Source organism: Sparus aurata, chromosome 8, assembly GCF_900880675.1.
Source record: "Sparus aurata chromosome 8, fSpaAur1.1, whole genome shotgun sequence".
NCBI lineage: Eukaryota > Metazoa > Chordata > Actinopteri > Spariformes > Sparidae > Sparus > Sparus aurata.
In genome coordinates, this window is record NC_044194.1 from 19,962,461 (window position 1) to 19,977,274 (window position 14,814).

A 14,814-nucleotide genomic window follows, 5' to 3' on the forward strand; every position below is an offset into this window, starting at 1 on the left:
AGTTACTTTTGCTTTTTTTTAAGTCAAATCATGCACATTATACATCATTGCAGACCATTTTTCAAAGCATACTATAGGTTTTTAAATGAATTTTTAATTTTTAAATGTTATTTATGCTATTAGTTATGAAATAGTACAATTAATTTTTTCAAACAACACAGGTTCAGGCTTTGTCACTTCTTTTTTCTTTTTTATCAGTAGGTTTAGTCAAGGTTGAATTTGTGCAAGGTTGAATTTGTGCTATTATCGCTTAAAGAGGCAGAAAGTGGATGTTTTCAATAAATCTACCATTTTGTTTTAGTTATTTCAAGGTTCTCTGATTGCATGCTTCACTCTCTAATTACCAAATTTGATTCTGGTTTGCTAAACAAATCCATTGGTTTTGGAAACAGTGCAGATAGCGAAAGGGTGCGGGGAATAGGCGCCCAATGAATTTGAGTGAGGGTGTCTAATCAGGTATAGAAAGGGTTTGTCGTGATCTGTCAGTTATCAGCTTCCTGACCTTAAAATGATGTCATAAAATAATGTAATCTGATGCAGACTATACCACAATGAAAATATTTAAAATCGTGTCATGGCATTGCAAACCTAGTTCTGGTTATGAGATATATTGTTGGAAAATCAATCAGATGTCAGAGTTTGTTTGAATGCAGCTACTGTGTCTGATGTAAAGTCATTGTGATAACAAAATAAGAGCATAGAATCGTTCGCTGTGATGGATCAGCTATCTTTCAACTCCTTGTAATGGAAACAAACATCTGCCTGGAGGGTTGGGAATTGAATTAAAGGTGAATTAAATGCTTTGGAAAGCAGCCGACAGTAATGTGACTTATTTGCTTATATAAACTGGTCTGGTCTTCTACAGGCCTGTCTCTTGCAAACCAAAAGTAAAATCGAACTAACATTCAATGCACCTGTGGCCTCATCTTGAAATCTGCATCATAATTTAATGACACATTAACATTAGGTATGGAACAATGGGCTGTGAGTAATAAAATAAATACTATAATAACAATATGACAGCAAATACAAGGCTTGAGGTCACTCCTGAAATTTAAAATCAAGCAGTTTTATGAGTCTTGATTTTGATGAGAAGTGATGCACTCAAGTATTGATTTCATGTCGTCATTTTTTTCACATTGTTGGGTATGAACCGATGGCACATGGAGTGAATGTGATGGAGAAGAAGAGAAGGGCATTAGGTGAGTTGGGAGTAGGAAGATTGAACCTCTTAATTGCTCTTAAAGCACTCAGATCAAATTAAAGTTTGTTCAGCGACAATCCAGTAGAGTAAAATTTGGTTTACTAATTAAAAATTCAGGAATAATTTGGTTGAAAACAAATAAATTGAATACAGATGCATAATATTAACTTCTGGCTGCATCTGTACGCGGTATTATTGTTGATGACCTCTTAAAACTCCTCTTTAGTTCAGCCTTTAACAGAACAGTAGGATATGAGGTTAACTGCTGTTGATGCTGATTTGTAGTGAAGACTTAGCTGTAGCTCCCTTCTGTATCACATGTGCTATTGGCTCAGACACTGGTGAGAAATCACCTGGACAGGGCGAGTAAGCTGCTGCCGAACAGAGGCAAGTGCAGCAGAGAGGGCGAGGAGTTCACTGCTGCTCACTGTTTTCATTGTGAATCAGAAGTTTTTAAATAGAGACTGTAATCCTCTTTTCTCCGTTGTGACTCATTCTCCTCCCTGGAGGGGGGAGAAGTTCAGCAGCATCCATTTGGAAACAGATGGAGGCAAAAAAGGATGCATGTCACAGATGAGCTGTTAATGCTTATGAATGAAAGATGGCTGGTGAAAGGGGAATCAATGTTATATTGGAGTTGATGTTATATTGGATGTGAGGCTTTGGTGACTCTGTCTAGCCCCTCTGAGGCACCGCTCTGGGGCAGGAGCAACTCTCGCTCCCCTCCAACTTTTTGGGCCCCTGGAGATCCCAGAGGGCCCCCGTGTCTCTGTAAGTTACTGTTCCCACTGCACGCACAGAATCCTTCACCTCCACGTTGCGCACGGAGGGGTCTGGGGCGGCTTCAGGCCAGTCAGGCAGTTCCTGGTAGCCGCCGGCCTTCGCATTCAGCAGGTGGGACAATGAACCCAACTGAAAGTGGTCTCGATCTGCAAAAACAAGAAAAAAGGAATCCAGATTTTGCACAGACAAACAAAGGTCAATGCAACACAAAGGGTACTTTGTCACTACCTCTTAGGGGGGATAACCATCCCCCAAAATTTTGAACCATAGTTCCCATAATTTTTACAACGTATAATTCATTGGTTGCAATTTGCAACCACACCACTAGATGCTACTAAATTCTACTCACCAGGCCTTTACAAGTTTGCAGAATTAGCTATGAGTAGTTCTTGTTTGCAATGTAACCATGGATGTGCAGAAAATGATCACTGAATTGCCTTTATACTGAAGAAAACACAGAACACGTTTGGAATTATAAGCGAATGTTTTATATGTTTTCTAAGTGCCTGTATCACATCTGTGTCTGTGATATGAATAACAGCTAAAATTAGTACAATGTGTCACTCGAAATTGCGACAATTGGAGTCAAGTTTTTGATTTGCCTCCAGGAGCTTTGCGTCACTGCTGATCATTGATACAGTAAGTTGGTCGAAAAAATGGGACAAAGTAGAATAACTATTGGCCTGTGTTTTCAGTATACCTGTCCCTTTCACATCACGCAGTATTTCTGCCTCACATCTCTCCCTTTGGGTCCATCCCCGTGACTCTTTACATTATGAAAACCTCAGCAAGGGCTTTAGCACCAAATGTAATTAAGCCCTAATAAATTGCTCAAAACATGTCGACCAGTTTAGTTTGCTTTATTGCAAAAGTTGGCTTTCTCGCATTATAAACATTTAAGGGTTTGAAAAACAGGAAAATGGAATATGACAAACTAGATAAAAACCTGCTAGCTGATAAAGACACATAATCTTTTTCAGTGTTTACAGTTATCTCAAGAATATTACTGGGACTGTGTTAGCTTTCTCTAGGCTGCGACCCTGTGAGGACTTATGTACCTTTAAATGGAGACTCGAGGACTGGTGCAGGTTTGAGGGCGAGGAACAGTTTCTTTGCATACTTGCTGAGTGCCCCACTCTTCTCGGTGGGCACGATGAGCTGGCGAATGAAGCGTGCCCGATCACGGATGTCATAGTTCTGGTCATACTTGGCCAAGTTGAGAACATACTGTGTCAACAGTTTGGTCTGTGAAAAGAAGGCAAACAAATTGTGAAGATTTGATTCTGCTTGAGTTACAAAACGTTTTGTATTGGTGATGTTACTACACTGAAGCTTTGTAGCATTGCAGACACTATTGACAAGTCAAAGTTGTGTCAATATTAGTGGTAGTCAAACATGATAGGCACACCTGTTTGGAGTTGGTGAGATAGAGCTTGGCGGCTAAATTGATGATTTGTAGCTTAACAATATCCTCCTCGTTAGTGAACGACTTGGCCATCTTCCTCAGGACATCTGGGGCGATCTTAGGAACGTGCTCACAATATTCTCCAATCAGCCACAGGATGCTGGCCCGCGCCATTGGCACCTGAAAACAGATAAACTACATTAAATGTTTGTGTATGTCCTTATCTTCTACTGGTTCTGGACAGGGATATATCCAAGAGGAGAGTTGAAATAAAAGAACAACTCTTCAAAGACATTGACAGCAGCTGTGAATGAGACTCACCTGGATGTTGTCTGTTAGTTTAGCCATGTGCTTTATGATGTCACTGTGCTTCTCTGGCTGCATCTGCAACAGCTTCTTGATAACCACCACAGACTCGGCTACAACCAACTCTGTACAACAGGAGGAAGAATCACTCATTGAAATCATAAATTAACATTAAATTAGTTTTCCTTCATCCTCATCATAGATTGAGTTACTAATATGAATTCCGTCTAAATTGAGCCCCTTTTGAGTCTTTACAAGTGTTTCCAAATCATTTTTGCTGCTGCTGTTGAGAAGACAACCAGGTTGTTTACGTATTCCTTAGAGTAGCGACTTACAAAAACACTGTCAAAACATGAATTTATTTACTCAGACTATAATGGAGACGTGAAAGCATATAGAAATGGTGCCAGGCTGTAAATTATCATTTGACCTAGTAGTCAAAACTTCCAGCTGCAGCAATTTATTCTTCAATGGCATTTACTGCAATGTGTGTCACTTAAAGAGCATCTAGAGTACCACATAGAAAGACTTACCGTCTCGGTTGGACAGCAGCTGCACGAGGCCATTCAGGCACGTGTCCCTCACCTCTCCAATGTTGGTGGCACAACGGCCGATGGCTTGGATTGTGGCAGCCACAAAGTCTTTATCCATGCTTTTAATGTATGTCTGCCGGAAAAAAAAAATACTCACTAAGTCCAGCAATACAAGAAGAAGGCTGCTTTCTAGGCTAGGTGAATCCCTCCTTGCAGAAGAAAGTGATTTTCAACTGTGATTCAAGACAATACCAAAAGTTCAGTTCAACCGTCCGTACCTGAAACTCTCTGAGAATGGTGGAGATGTTTGTCTCATTGGCCAGATTGGTGAGGACCTCCAGCTGCAAAACACAAAAAAGAAAATGACCATTTTGAAGTCTGCAAACTTAATTTACAAGACTCTAATAACTGTATCTACTGTGTAGCTTTTTCCTGTAGCATTTTTCACATACTGAGGGCTTCTGCCAAAGTCTGTGCTTTCACATTTAAAATCATACTTTTTTCTATATGTCTATATCTTAGTAAACTGCTTCTCTGATTCATGGTAATTTGGAACAGTAAGATAACGACATCTCTGTTCAGCAAAAAAGTCTCTAGTTTATGATTTGATGTATGTAAGTTGGAACAAATGATTGAGTGCAAATGCAGCTGATGTACCGTATGTTATATTACCAGGCCTCGGAGTTGAGAGACGTAACCGTCTTTTTATAGAGAAAAGCGTGGCAGCACAATAGAACAGAATATATAATAACCTTTAGGACTTTGATCTGGGTAGGGTCTGTAGACCGGATGTAGAAACTCTTCAGGTAAGGTTCAAACATCCCCTGTGAAGCAGAAAGACAGGAAGAGTAAGAAAAATCTCAGTGAATCTGCAGCTACATCAGCAAAAAAACAAAATACCATCAGGTGCAGCTCACCCTTCTTTTGATCGTCATTGTTGCCACGTTCTGAAGAACAACATACTGAACTTCACTGGATGAAGAAACAGACACAAGAAAGATTGATGATGAAAAAAAGTAGGATAGAAAAAGTATATAATAAAGTGTCAATCCTATTTCATCTCTAGTCTGAGACACCCTGTGGCCATACTGACGGTCTCTTCACAACAGTGGCAACATTTGCATCAATATTTAGAAAACCACAAAATCATCGGACTCACACATCTGAGCACTATAGAATTATTATCTAGTTAATAATACAACATCTTTTTGGGTGTCCAAAAATAGTTATCACTACATAGTATGTAACATTCTTTCATTAAAATACTGCAGAAGCACTAATCTAAGACCAATTCATGTTATCTTTTATTTTTTTTCATCAATCTATTATTTCATTATCTATCATTTTTATCATGTATTAGTTCTGTTGCACTGTTTGTTATGTACTATGTTGTTGTCTGTTTTTATTTCAGAAGTCATGTATTTAAATCAAATTATTTTATTCAATAATGTTTTTTTATGTTTACAATTCCTTTACTACTCAAATATGCACCCAGGGGATATTGTTATCCTGCCTTGTTGTAAATGTATTGTTTAATAAATTCTATGGAAAATACAATAATAATGTAAGGTTTTCCCATTGCTTTCCATTCTGCAAAATGCAGCATAAAAATCATGCCTACAGAATTTCCTGAGTCAAAGAAGGCAAACTGTTGACGCCAACGTAAGGAGTGTTTCTGGTATAATTACTCTGATAAAATACAGCTGCTACATTGTGTAGCTTTGCATCTGCTTTTGTCGTAAACAGTCTCTAACACAAACAAGACCAATAATGTTTCTTACAACACTTGAGTAGCTTTCTTTTTAAACATTGAAGCATTATTCTTCGTAGTATTAAACCGTAGTGGTAATAATTAGAGCTGAAACACCACTAACTCCATACACATAATTAAGTCTAGTGAAACATTGCCCAGCACAATGGACTTAAGACGAATCCCCCACAGAGAGATGCTGCTGTTTGGTCGCTGCTGAATGATGATCCCATTACAACAAACCCAGAGCCACAGGAGCACTTGTTCAATAAGAAGCTGACAGTCTGCAGGACTTACAGCCAAGAGGCCACTTATGTGCCATCATCACTCCTTATGGTTTATGCTTTCATGTTTACTTCAGTCTCACCGAGCTCCCTCTTTAATTTCACTTCCTGCTTCAGGGCAGTAGAGATTTATTTTACTACCCTCACTTGTCTTTTTGTTTTACTGCTTTCCACTTTAGTGAGTTTCATGGTCATTATAGCTTTCTCTCCTCACATTCAGCTGTGTGTTCTCGTTCTTTATTTTGGGGCATTTGGACTTGTTTTTTGTCTTTTTTTCAAGTGAGACTCATAAACGCAGATCTCTTTCTTTTCAACCCTCTCAGCCACAATAACGTTGTGAGGTAGCTCATACTACTGGCTTGACTTCTCTATGATACATTTTGGACTATGCTGCTGCCAAATCTATGGTATAGTAATTTGAATGGACAATTGATTTCAAATTCTAGACGGTAATGCTCACCTGTGGCTCCTGAGGAGACGGACCAAGGCCTTGGCAATCACCCCAACCTCTGCTTTAGGGGCAAGATGGAAATACAGCTGAGCCACAGCCATCACCACCTGGAATGGGAAAACAGAGACAAAAGTAAATCATTACCAGTGGTACAATCACACAACATAAAATACAGTAAAAACGTATATGTGCTATATTTTTGCTCTGGGTTTTGTATTCAAACTTTGTTCTCCATGAAAATTCAAAGCAAAGGTCTATTACCAATGCATCACTGCCTTTAACTGCTGTATGTTGAAAATGTCGGATTTATTGTTTCAATGTGTTGAATATGCATGAAATATTAAAGCAAATACTGTTTTCTGCTCGCTAAAAGAGTGAGATTATTAAAATTTATTCTAAGAAATAAACTGGCAAATAATTCAAGTGAAAGGGCTTTTTTAGGTCTCAATCAGCATTTTACACAAAATTTAAACCATCATTAAAGGTCCCATATTGTAGAAAGTGAGACATTCTTTGTTTTATTTATATGAAGCAGGTCAAGGTGCCATTTAAATACCTTGAAAGTATCAAATTGTTTTATTCACAGTGAAATCTCACATTCTGTTTCAGAAACTTTGCCTTTAGGTGCCATCAGGACGACTGTGAGGTTGTGATGTCAAAATTATACAGTCATGTCCCAGTATGGCAATGAATGCAAAAACACTTGCAGAACTGAGGCAAGTGGTGTGCAGTTCAGGGAGTAGTACTTCTTCGGGAGGGGGCCTTAAAGAGACAGTAGCATTCACGCAAAGGGTGAATAGACGTGCTATAGAGAACAATATGTGTCTTTTGAACATTGAACCACATGAACATTTTCTCGAAGACAACACATAAACTCCCTGACGAAGGTAATTAAGCGAAGCAACATTAAGTAGGAATTGGGGTCTTGTGCGACACCACTGTTGTTAATACAAATCCCAGGTTTCTGTAACAACATATTCAGAAGAACTGTCAGATGAGTTAACGACCTAACAGTAGCAACAATAGGCAGCAATTGACAGTTGCTTTACCAACAAGTGAAGCTATTTGTCTCTTTAAATGCAAAACAGCTGGAGGACATCAGGAGGCAAACCAGAAAACGTTTTCTCAAGAGAATATGATTCCATGTCACCTGTACACTTACACTCTGAGGTGTAGCTTAGTGTCGTAAAGCGTTACACACTTTTTCACCAGGAGGTCCTACCTGCCACCCAAGTAACATAGTTCAAATATAAGCAATTGGGGTGCAAGTAGGACTGACAAAGACACTACTCATTATTACAAGACAGTGTACTATCAAAATGATTTTCAAGTTAAACTCAAATTGTTACATAATGTTGCTTTAATAGGTGCAAACATTAAGCAGCACAAACCACATTTAAGATAGGGTTATAAATGTGTTGCTTGAGGAACAGCAGGGTTAATCTTAAACCGCCCTGAAGCAGCCAGCTTGACTACAGCAGCACAAAGGCAGAATAATGTGTGACGGTTGAATTTCATAACATCCAGCATAATACAAAACGGGCTTTCCAAGGTGACCAAAGCAGCACTAATGTGGTGTGATGATTTATTAATTTCCTCCGGGAAATTATCACTTCAGGTCAGCTCTGATTAAGCGTCTTGCTCAGGGACACTTCAGTTGGTCGGAAGCTTGTTAGTAAGAACTCAACTACCCACAACACCAACCTGCTACTCAACACTGACGAAAAAAGGACACTGTAAATCTCTGCCGTGGAAACCGACTTAAAAGGAGAGTTAATGTGCTGTGCTGTCTTGTACTGATGTAATGTGTGTGAGTATTATTTAAAGGAGAATTGGTCTCACAGCTGCGTTGCGGCTCTGTAGGAGTGGCTTGGTGTTCCTCAGCAGCAGACGGTGGTCTGGATCCATCACATATGGCTTCCTCTTGGCCATGGCAGGAGTCTCAGCCTTCTTTTCTTTCTCCTCCTCATCCTCGTCCTCATCTTCATCTGAGCCATAGAAAGTCCTGTCCCCGCCACTCCCCTCCTCCAACAGGGACTCCTGTAGAGATGGTGGGGATTAAATAGGCATCTTAAAAGTCTCTAGAAGTCACCAGATGGTAATTTGCTTCTAAATATCTTTGTTAAAAAGCAGAAACGCTGTGTATGAGAAACATTATCATCAGACCTCCTTGTGTTAAAAGCAAAATGGCTATAGCAGTTTGTCACCACATGCACTGAAAATTACCACAATAACAATGTTCAAAACAGCCTGAAAAATGGCTTTTTGTTGCTGGTTCCATATGAGAAAATAAGACTACAGGTGGGTCTGGAAAACTGATTAAAAAAAATATCACCAAGTTGGCAACGCTCAAAGAAGAAAATAATGACAAGAAGGTTTCAATTTGTACCTCTGCAGAGTCACAATAGCAGGAATGGAAGAAAAAAAATAATCTAACAAAATAATAGTTGCATTACTGTAATAACTGTACCTTAACAGTTTTGTTGCACAGTAATCTCCCAAAACCTATTCCTATGCAAATGAGTTGTTAGTGACAACATAAACGTACGTAAACTTACTGCTGAGTTTTGCAAGTTTTACATGCACCTCTTTACCATGCAATGGTCAGTTGAACGATTTAAGTACGTAGTCTTTTATGTAAAATATGTTATGTTATATCAAATGATACACACCACTGTGTATGCAGTGACTCTGAAAACCAAAAAAAATACATAGTGTATATTGAGTAAAACTGGAAAAAATCTAGTAAACATGGCTATGCAATCGGATCCATTATTTGGTGGCCATTATAAAGTTGCAACTAATGTTTATAAACCTTTACAACTGCTTAAAGAACAATAAAACACTGTAATGCTTGTTATCAGTTAAATAACTGTTAAATCAAGTTTGATTTACTATCAATTAGCCATATTTCAATGATGGTTAATATAAAGTGTTACTGAATATGTGTTGGATTGTTGGTTGGACAAAACAAGCAACTTGAAAGCATCACATTGGGCTCTATGAAAGTGTGATGAACATTTTCACTTCATTTTATCTCAGATTTGGCTTTTCTTTTACAAAAATCAATGAAGTTGATGAGGTTAAACAACAAATATATTGTCTCTGTTCTGTCTCTGTTCTGTTTTCATCTGAGTATATATCCAAAAGGGATCAGGACTTAATTACTTATCAATTATGAAATTTGTTTATAAAAATGTATTGTTAGATGTTGCTTTAGTTGCTAGTTAACTTTCTCAACTGGCAAGCTAAGAAGCCTGACACGAGCTTTCGTTGGAAGAATAGATTTGATTACCAACTATTGTCTACAGTGAGCAGAGGTTACACTGATCATTTTTTGGACTGTAAAGATTCTGTCTACGATTTCTACTTACGTTCATGTTTGGGTTGAGGAACTGGGTCCTGGCATAGCGGGTCAGCATGTTGATTATGACGACCTGCCCCCACTCCTCCACGTCGATCAGAAGGTTACACAGCTTCCTGTAGTTCTTGTGAATCAGGTCGATGCGCTCCGGACACACCTCCTCAAAAGCCATGACAACGCTTCCTGCCACCAACTGCAGCACAATTTCAATCACACAACATGTAGTGATGTTCTGATAATGATCTTTAATACCTCAGAGTACATATTATCTTTGAGAATTACTGTCAAGTCATTCTTAAATTACATTACAAGTTAAACTATAAACCTCAAAATGGTGACTGGATTCTACAGCCTGTTTCTGGTATATTTTGGTTGGACTTACTGTATTGTTAAGAGGGAGACTAGTTAAACAAATGATAAGCCGTGAAACAACTGAGGCAATGAGTGCAATCTGGTTCTATGCACAGAAGTTAATTCCAATGTTTTTGCACTCAGTGTTTTTTTCAAATACTGGATCAGTAGTGCAAAAACCCACCGTGGTTTTGTCAGCGAGGAGTTTCTCTATGACTTCAATCAGTTGGTCCTTCTGTTCTGGATCCAAACTGAGAGCAAAAAAGAATAAATCATGAAAAAAGAAATGTTGGAGAAAAGACTTAGAAAATCTATCTCACATTTAAAACAAATGGAATTTATTGTTGGAGCAGTAATGAATTTCTGGAGAATGTGCCTTTTACTACCACAATGGGCTTTAAAAAAAAAAGTCACACACAGTATGTTTTATTATAGACGTTTCAAGATGTAAGACATAAGGACACAGTCTACATTTTCATAAGAAAAAGGGCTTTAATTTAAGTAAGACAGTAACTAATAACAGCATTTGATCTTATTCAAGTGGTTCTCACACTGGGGATAAGGACTCTGCAAAGTGAATATTAAATTCTCAAAAAAAAAGATGTCTAACTTACAAATGTATAATTCATGCTCCTTTTAATCATTGTTATATAAGCCTCAGTTTGAGCAGTAATATCTGGAACTAGTGGGCATCTTTAAATAAGGACATAAATAGGAAGTGAGAAAGTACTGAAAAGTTCTCAGTAAGTCACCTGTAGAGTTTGGGGATTGCGTGAGCAGCTGTCTTCCTGACATAAGGAGACATATCAGAAGCAGCCTCTTTGATGGCCAACATCATTATGGGGACGATGATTGTAACTCGGATGCTAGAGAGAACTCGCAGGGCGCTGGCTCTGATCAGCTGGTTTGGATCCTGCAACAGAACAGAGCAAGAATTTCATGTGCAAATATTTCTGCTTCTTGGTTGACAGTGTTCATGTGACTGACTGACGTGGCTCAATCCAAAATGTGAATAACGAGATTAGACTATAAAAGTGTCTACAGCTGGCTTGCACCAACAGAGATAATTTCATGTTTGAACCTGATTAAATTCTGGTTTAGCTTTGCATCAAGCTTCAAAACAGACCTAAAATTACATGTAACCTTTCTTTAAACCAGTCTTTACTTTCAATTCAATTCTATTGTAACAAAACTTTAAACTCGTATTTAATGTTTACCAAGTTCATCGTCTTACTTTATCCTATTAGCATGCTAATTAGCACTAAACAGAGCATGATGAGGATGTAGCTAGTTCTACAGGTATTTAGTCATAAATTATTGGACAAATTAAAATATTGATCAGATGATGACACAACATAAAAAGTCAAGAGATTCAAGTCAGAATTTATGGAACAAGTTTAACGTCAATCCTTTTAATAGTTGTCAAGATATTACACTCAATAATAGGTCATAAAGGTCTAGAGAAAATCTCAGGAGAATATCGATGTTTGTAGCATTCGTCTTCTCGGTGCCATGAATGTCTGCACACTTTCTGTGGCAATTTCTCCAATAGTTGTTTAAATACTTCACTTAAGCAGCCAAGAAAATGGAAGCAACGGTAGCGAAGAAAATTTAAGTTAGGCTTAAACTTATGCACATTTAAGGGCATGGCCATTTTGAGTGCAATCTCTTCAGAAACCTGTATGTGATATCACAAAGACAACAGCCATGTTTTATAAAGTCTATGGTCAGGACCAAAGAACCATAGAACTAAACCAGCTATAAGCATAGCTTAAAGAATACAGTAAATCTTTATTTTCAGATTTTTATCATAACGTTTGACCCCCGGTTTTGATAAATGTTTTTCTTTTTGTTGTCAGAAAGGTCAGAATCTGAAGGAATTGACACTCATAGAAGATGCTGTACCTTCAGCCCTCGCTGAAACGTGGAAATGGAGAGCAGAGCAAGATCCTGCTGCTCCTCAGCGTAACGCACCAAGTAGACATAGACCAGCTTCTTGACCTGAAGGGAGGAACAATGAGAGCAAAACATACCTATGAAAAAAAAGATTGAATTCCAAATAATGTGGATTACTTCAATTATTTTCACTGAGATAAATCTAAAATGAAGTAATAAAGTAAGTGATAAAAACCCTCAAAAGAAGAGAGGGAAAATTGCAATTTTGCTCAGGTGAGATAAAGCCAAACCCCTCTGGACTTTTAAAATGTGATAAGATTATGCATAAATGACAAGCAAGCAAAATAAAAAAAGCCTTAACGCAGTAAACCACGTAAAACCACACAAACTGAAGAAAAGCAACATGACGCTGGGTTCAGTACAAACCTCTATGTTTTTACAGGCCACGTTTTTCACCACAGCAGGGAAGAGATCTGATGCATTTTTACCTCGGGCAATCATCTGCAGAGAAAACACAACTATCAGCAATGACGATTTGATAAGGTGACACTGGTAAAGAGTTTCACACAATTTAAGAGAAGGTACAACTTCTTTAAGTTTATTCCAGACCATGCTTCTCCTTCCCTTTCATCTTCTATGTCCTGCAGGTACGATGAATGAAGCGATGTGCGTGGAACTTCAGATTCTCACACAGATATGTCAATATTTAACAGCCAACTGCTCTGCTGATTTAGTCTATTACAGTTTCAGTTTGTGTGTGATCTGGATCTTTCATGGCAGCATTTTTAAATGGAGACATAAGCCATCAACATTTTTAAATTAGGTTTGATACGGAGAAGAAGATTTGGGTCTTTGAAGTTGTCTGAATTAATCAAAAATGATGCATGTTGTGTTATTCTGGGCCTTTGTCCTTCACTTAGCGTACCTGCTGATCAGTTGCATCCCAAAAGTAAACATTATTTATACTCACAGCCACAATCCGCTTCATTGCCTCCAACTTCAGAGAGTCTTTGTTGCTGTCCAGCATCTCCTTCAAGTCATCATGTCTGAGGGTGGAAAATACTGAAAATTAGTTCACAGCTTGGTAGTTTGTTTTTGCTTCTTTCTCAGCAGACAGGAACAAGCAAAATACTATGATTACTGAGGCCACAAACATGAAATGCAGGCCTGTTTACAATTTCCATTCAACACTCAAAATTTATCAAAGTCTGCAAGTATGACCCAGAAATTATTCTCTTTGAAGTCAGAAACCAGTTTGCAAAATATGGAAACCTTTGAAACCGCAGCTCATATAAAGGAGGGTAATTGGAAAGTGGCACAATCCCTAAAAAACATGTTGACATCTCAGAGAAATTAGATATTTTTGCAGATATGGTTTGACCCAGATGTGACCCAGGACAAGTGTTAATCAGCATGTAGGTATATTACTATCATACATACAATGGATTAGTTAACTTGATAATCAAACATAAAGGACACAAAGATTCCAGTGCTGAAACTATCAGTTTATTGACAGAGAATAAACTACCAACTACTTTGTTTATAAATTAATTGTGGAATGTGGGAATCTCCAATCTCTTCAATTTTTTTCTCTATTCCTTTTATATTATTACCTCCGCCAAGGAGGTTATTTGTCTGTTGGTTTGTTGGTTTGTCAGCAGGATTAAAATAAAAACTCTTGAATGGAGTTCCACAAAACTTGGATCAGGGATGGGTCTAAGCCGAGAACAGACGCCATTCACTTTTGGTGTGGTTCTGGTTAAAGGGACAGATCCAGGATTAATTTACTCACTTTCTATAACATTGTGAGATTGATCATACAGGCATGTAAGTGTGGCTGTTATCTATGAGTATATTTTGATGGATCAAAATCTAGCAGATTGAAATATGTTTTTTTTTATATGATACAGGATCAGGCTTGATTGAAGTCATAAGCTCTACTGAGAGCCATTCTAGTTTTATATTGATTATTTTTGCTGCTTGAAAATCGCACCTTGAGTATAACAAGGTCATATTTGAATTGTGTCTATTTTTTTATTTCGATTTAATGGATAAATTGTCAGATTGACCAGCATAGTTGAAGACTGTATTAATCAAATTTAGATTTTTGATTTCCTGCTTGTGGTAATGTGCTATATAAGTAAGTGTATAATTGCATAACTTATAATGACTGTTAATACAAGTAAAGTCAGTTACTTTTGAGTTTGCACAAAATTATCCAATGTGATAGAAATATTATTCTCACTGGGGCTGAAAAAATTGTCGATTTATTGACTTGTTTAATCAGTCTTCCATGATACATCTTTTAAATTGTGAGGATTTGCTGCTTTCCTTGTCTTATGAGATATTACAATTGAATATCATTTCGACTGAAAATCATCTTGAGCTTTAGGATGATCATGAGCCGCGATATATATCTGGATATTTTGAAATCTCCTGAAAATCACGTCATAAATCGACTCAAAGACAAAATTAATACATAATATT

The 14,814-nt window shown here is 37.8% G+C and overlaps 1 protein-coding gene across 9 annotated transcripts in view; it reads right to left on the reverse strand.

Moving 5' to 3' along the window:
* ap3b2 (adaptor related protein complex 3 subunit beta 2) overlaps positions 1-14,814 on the reverse strand; it is a 44,750-nt gene that overhangs the window by 15,266 nt on the left and 14,670 nt on the right. For 6 of the 9 annotated variants that reach the window (XM_030425381.1, XM_030425380.1, XM_030425379.1 and 3 more), the window contains exons 2-17: positions 13,298-13,373; positions 12,754-12,828; positions 12,337-12,432; positions 11,184-11,344; positions 10,616-10,682; positions 10,091-10,273; positions 8,559-8,756; positions 6,726-6,823; positions 5,149-5,203; positions 4,984-5,055; positions 4,510-4,572; positions 4,232-4,364; positions 3,714-3,823; positions 3,396-3,572; positions 3,046-3,232; positions 2,003-2,133 (exon numbers count right to left, since the gene is read on the reverse strand). In XM_030425381.1, the coding sequence (XP_030281241.1) occupies positions 2,003-2,133; positions 3,046-3,232; positions 3,396-3,572; positions 3,714-3,823; positions 4,232-4,364; positions 4,510-4,572; positions 4,984-5,055; positions 5,149-5,203; positions 6,726-6,823; positions 8,559-8,756; positions 10,091-10,273; positions 10,616-10,682; positions 11,184-11,344; positions 12,337-12,432; positions 12,754-12,828; positions 13,298-13,373 (1,882 nt within the window). The remainder of the gene's footprint in view (positions 1-2,002; positions 2,134-3,045; positions 3,233-3,395; positions 3,573-3,713; positions 3,824-4,231; positions 4,365-4,509; positions 4,573-4,983; positions 5,056-5,148; positions 5,204-6,725; positions 6,824-8,558; positions 8,757-10,090; positions 10,274-10,615; positions 10,683-11,183; positions 11,345-12,336; positions 12,433-12,753; positions 12,829-13,297; positions 13,374-14,814) is intronic. The other 3 variants (XM_030425384.1, XM_030425382.1, XM_030425378.1) reach the window with 1 other exon arrangement.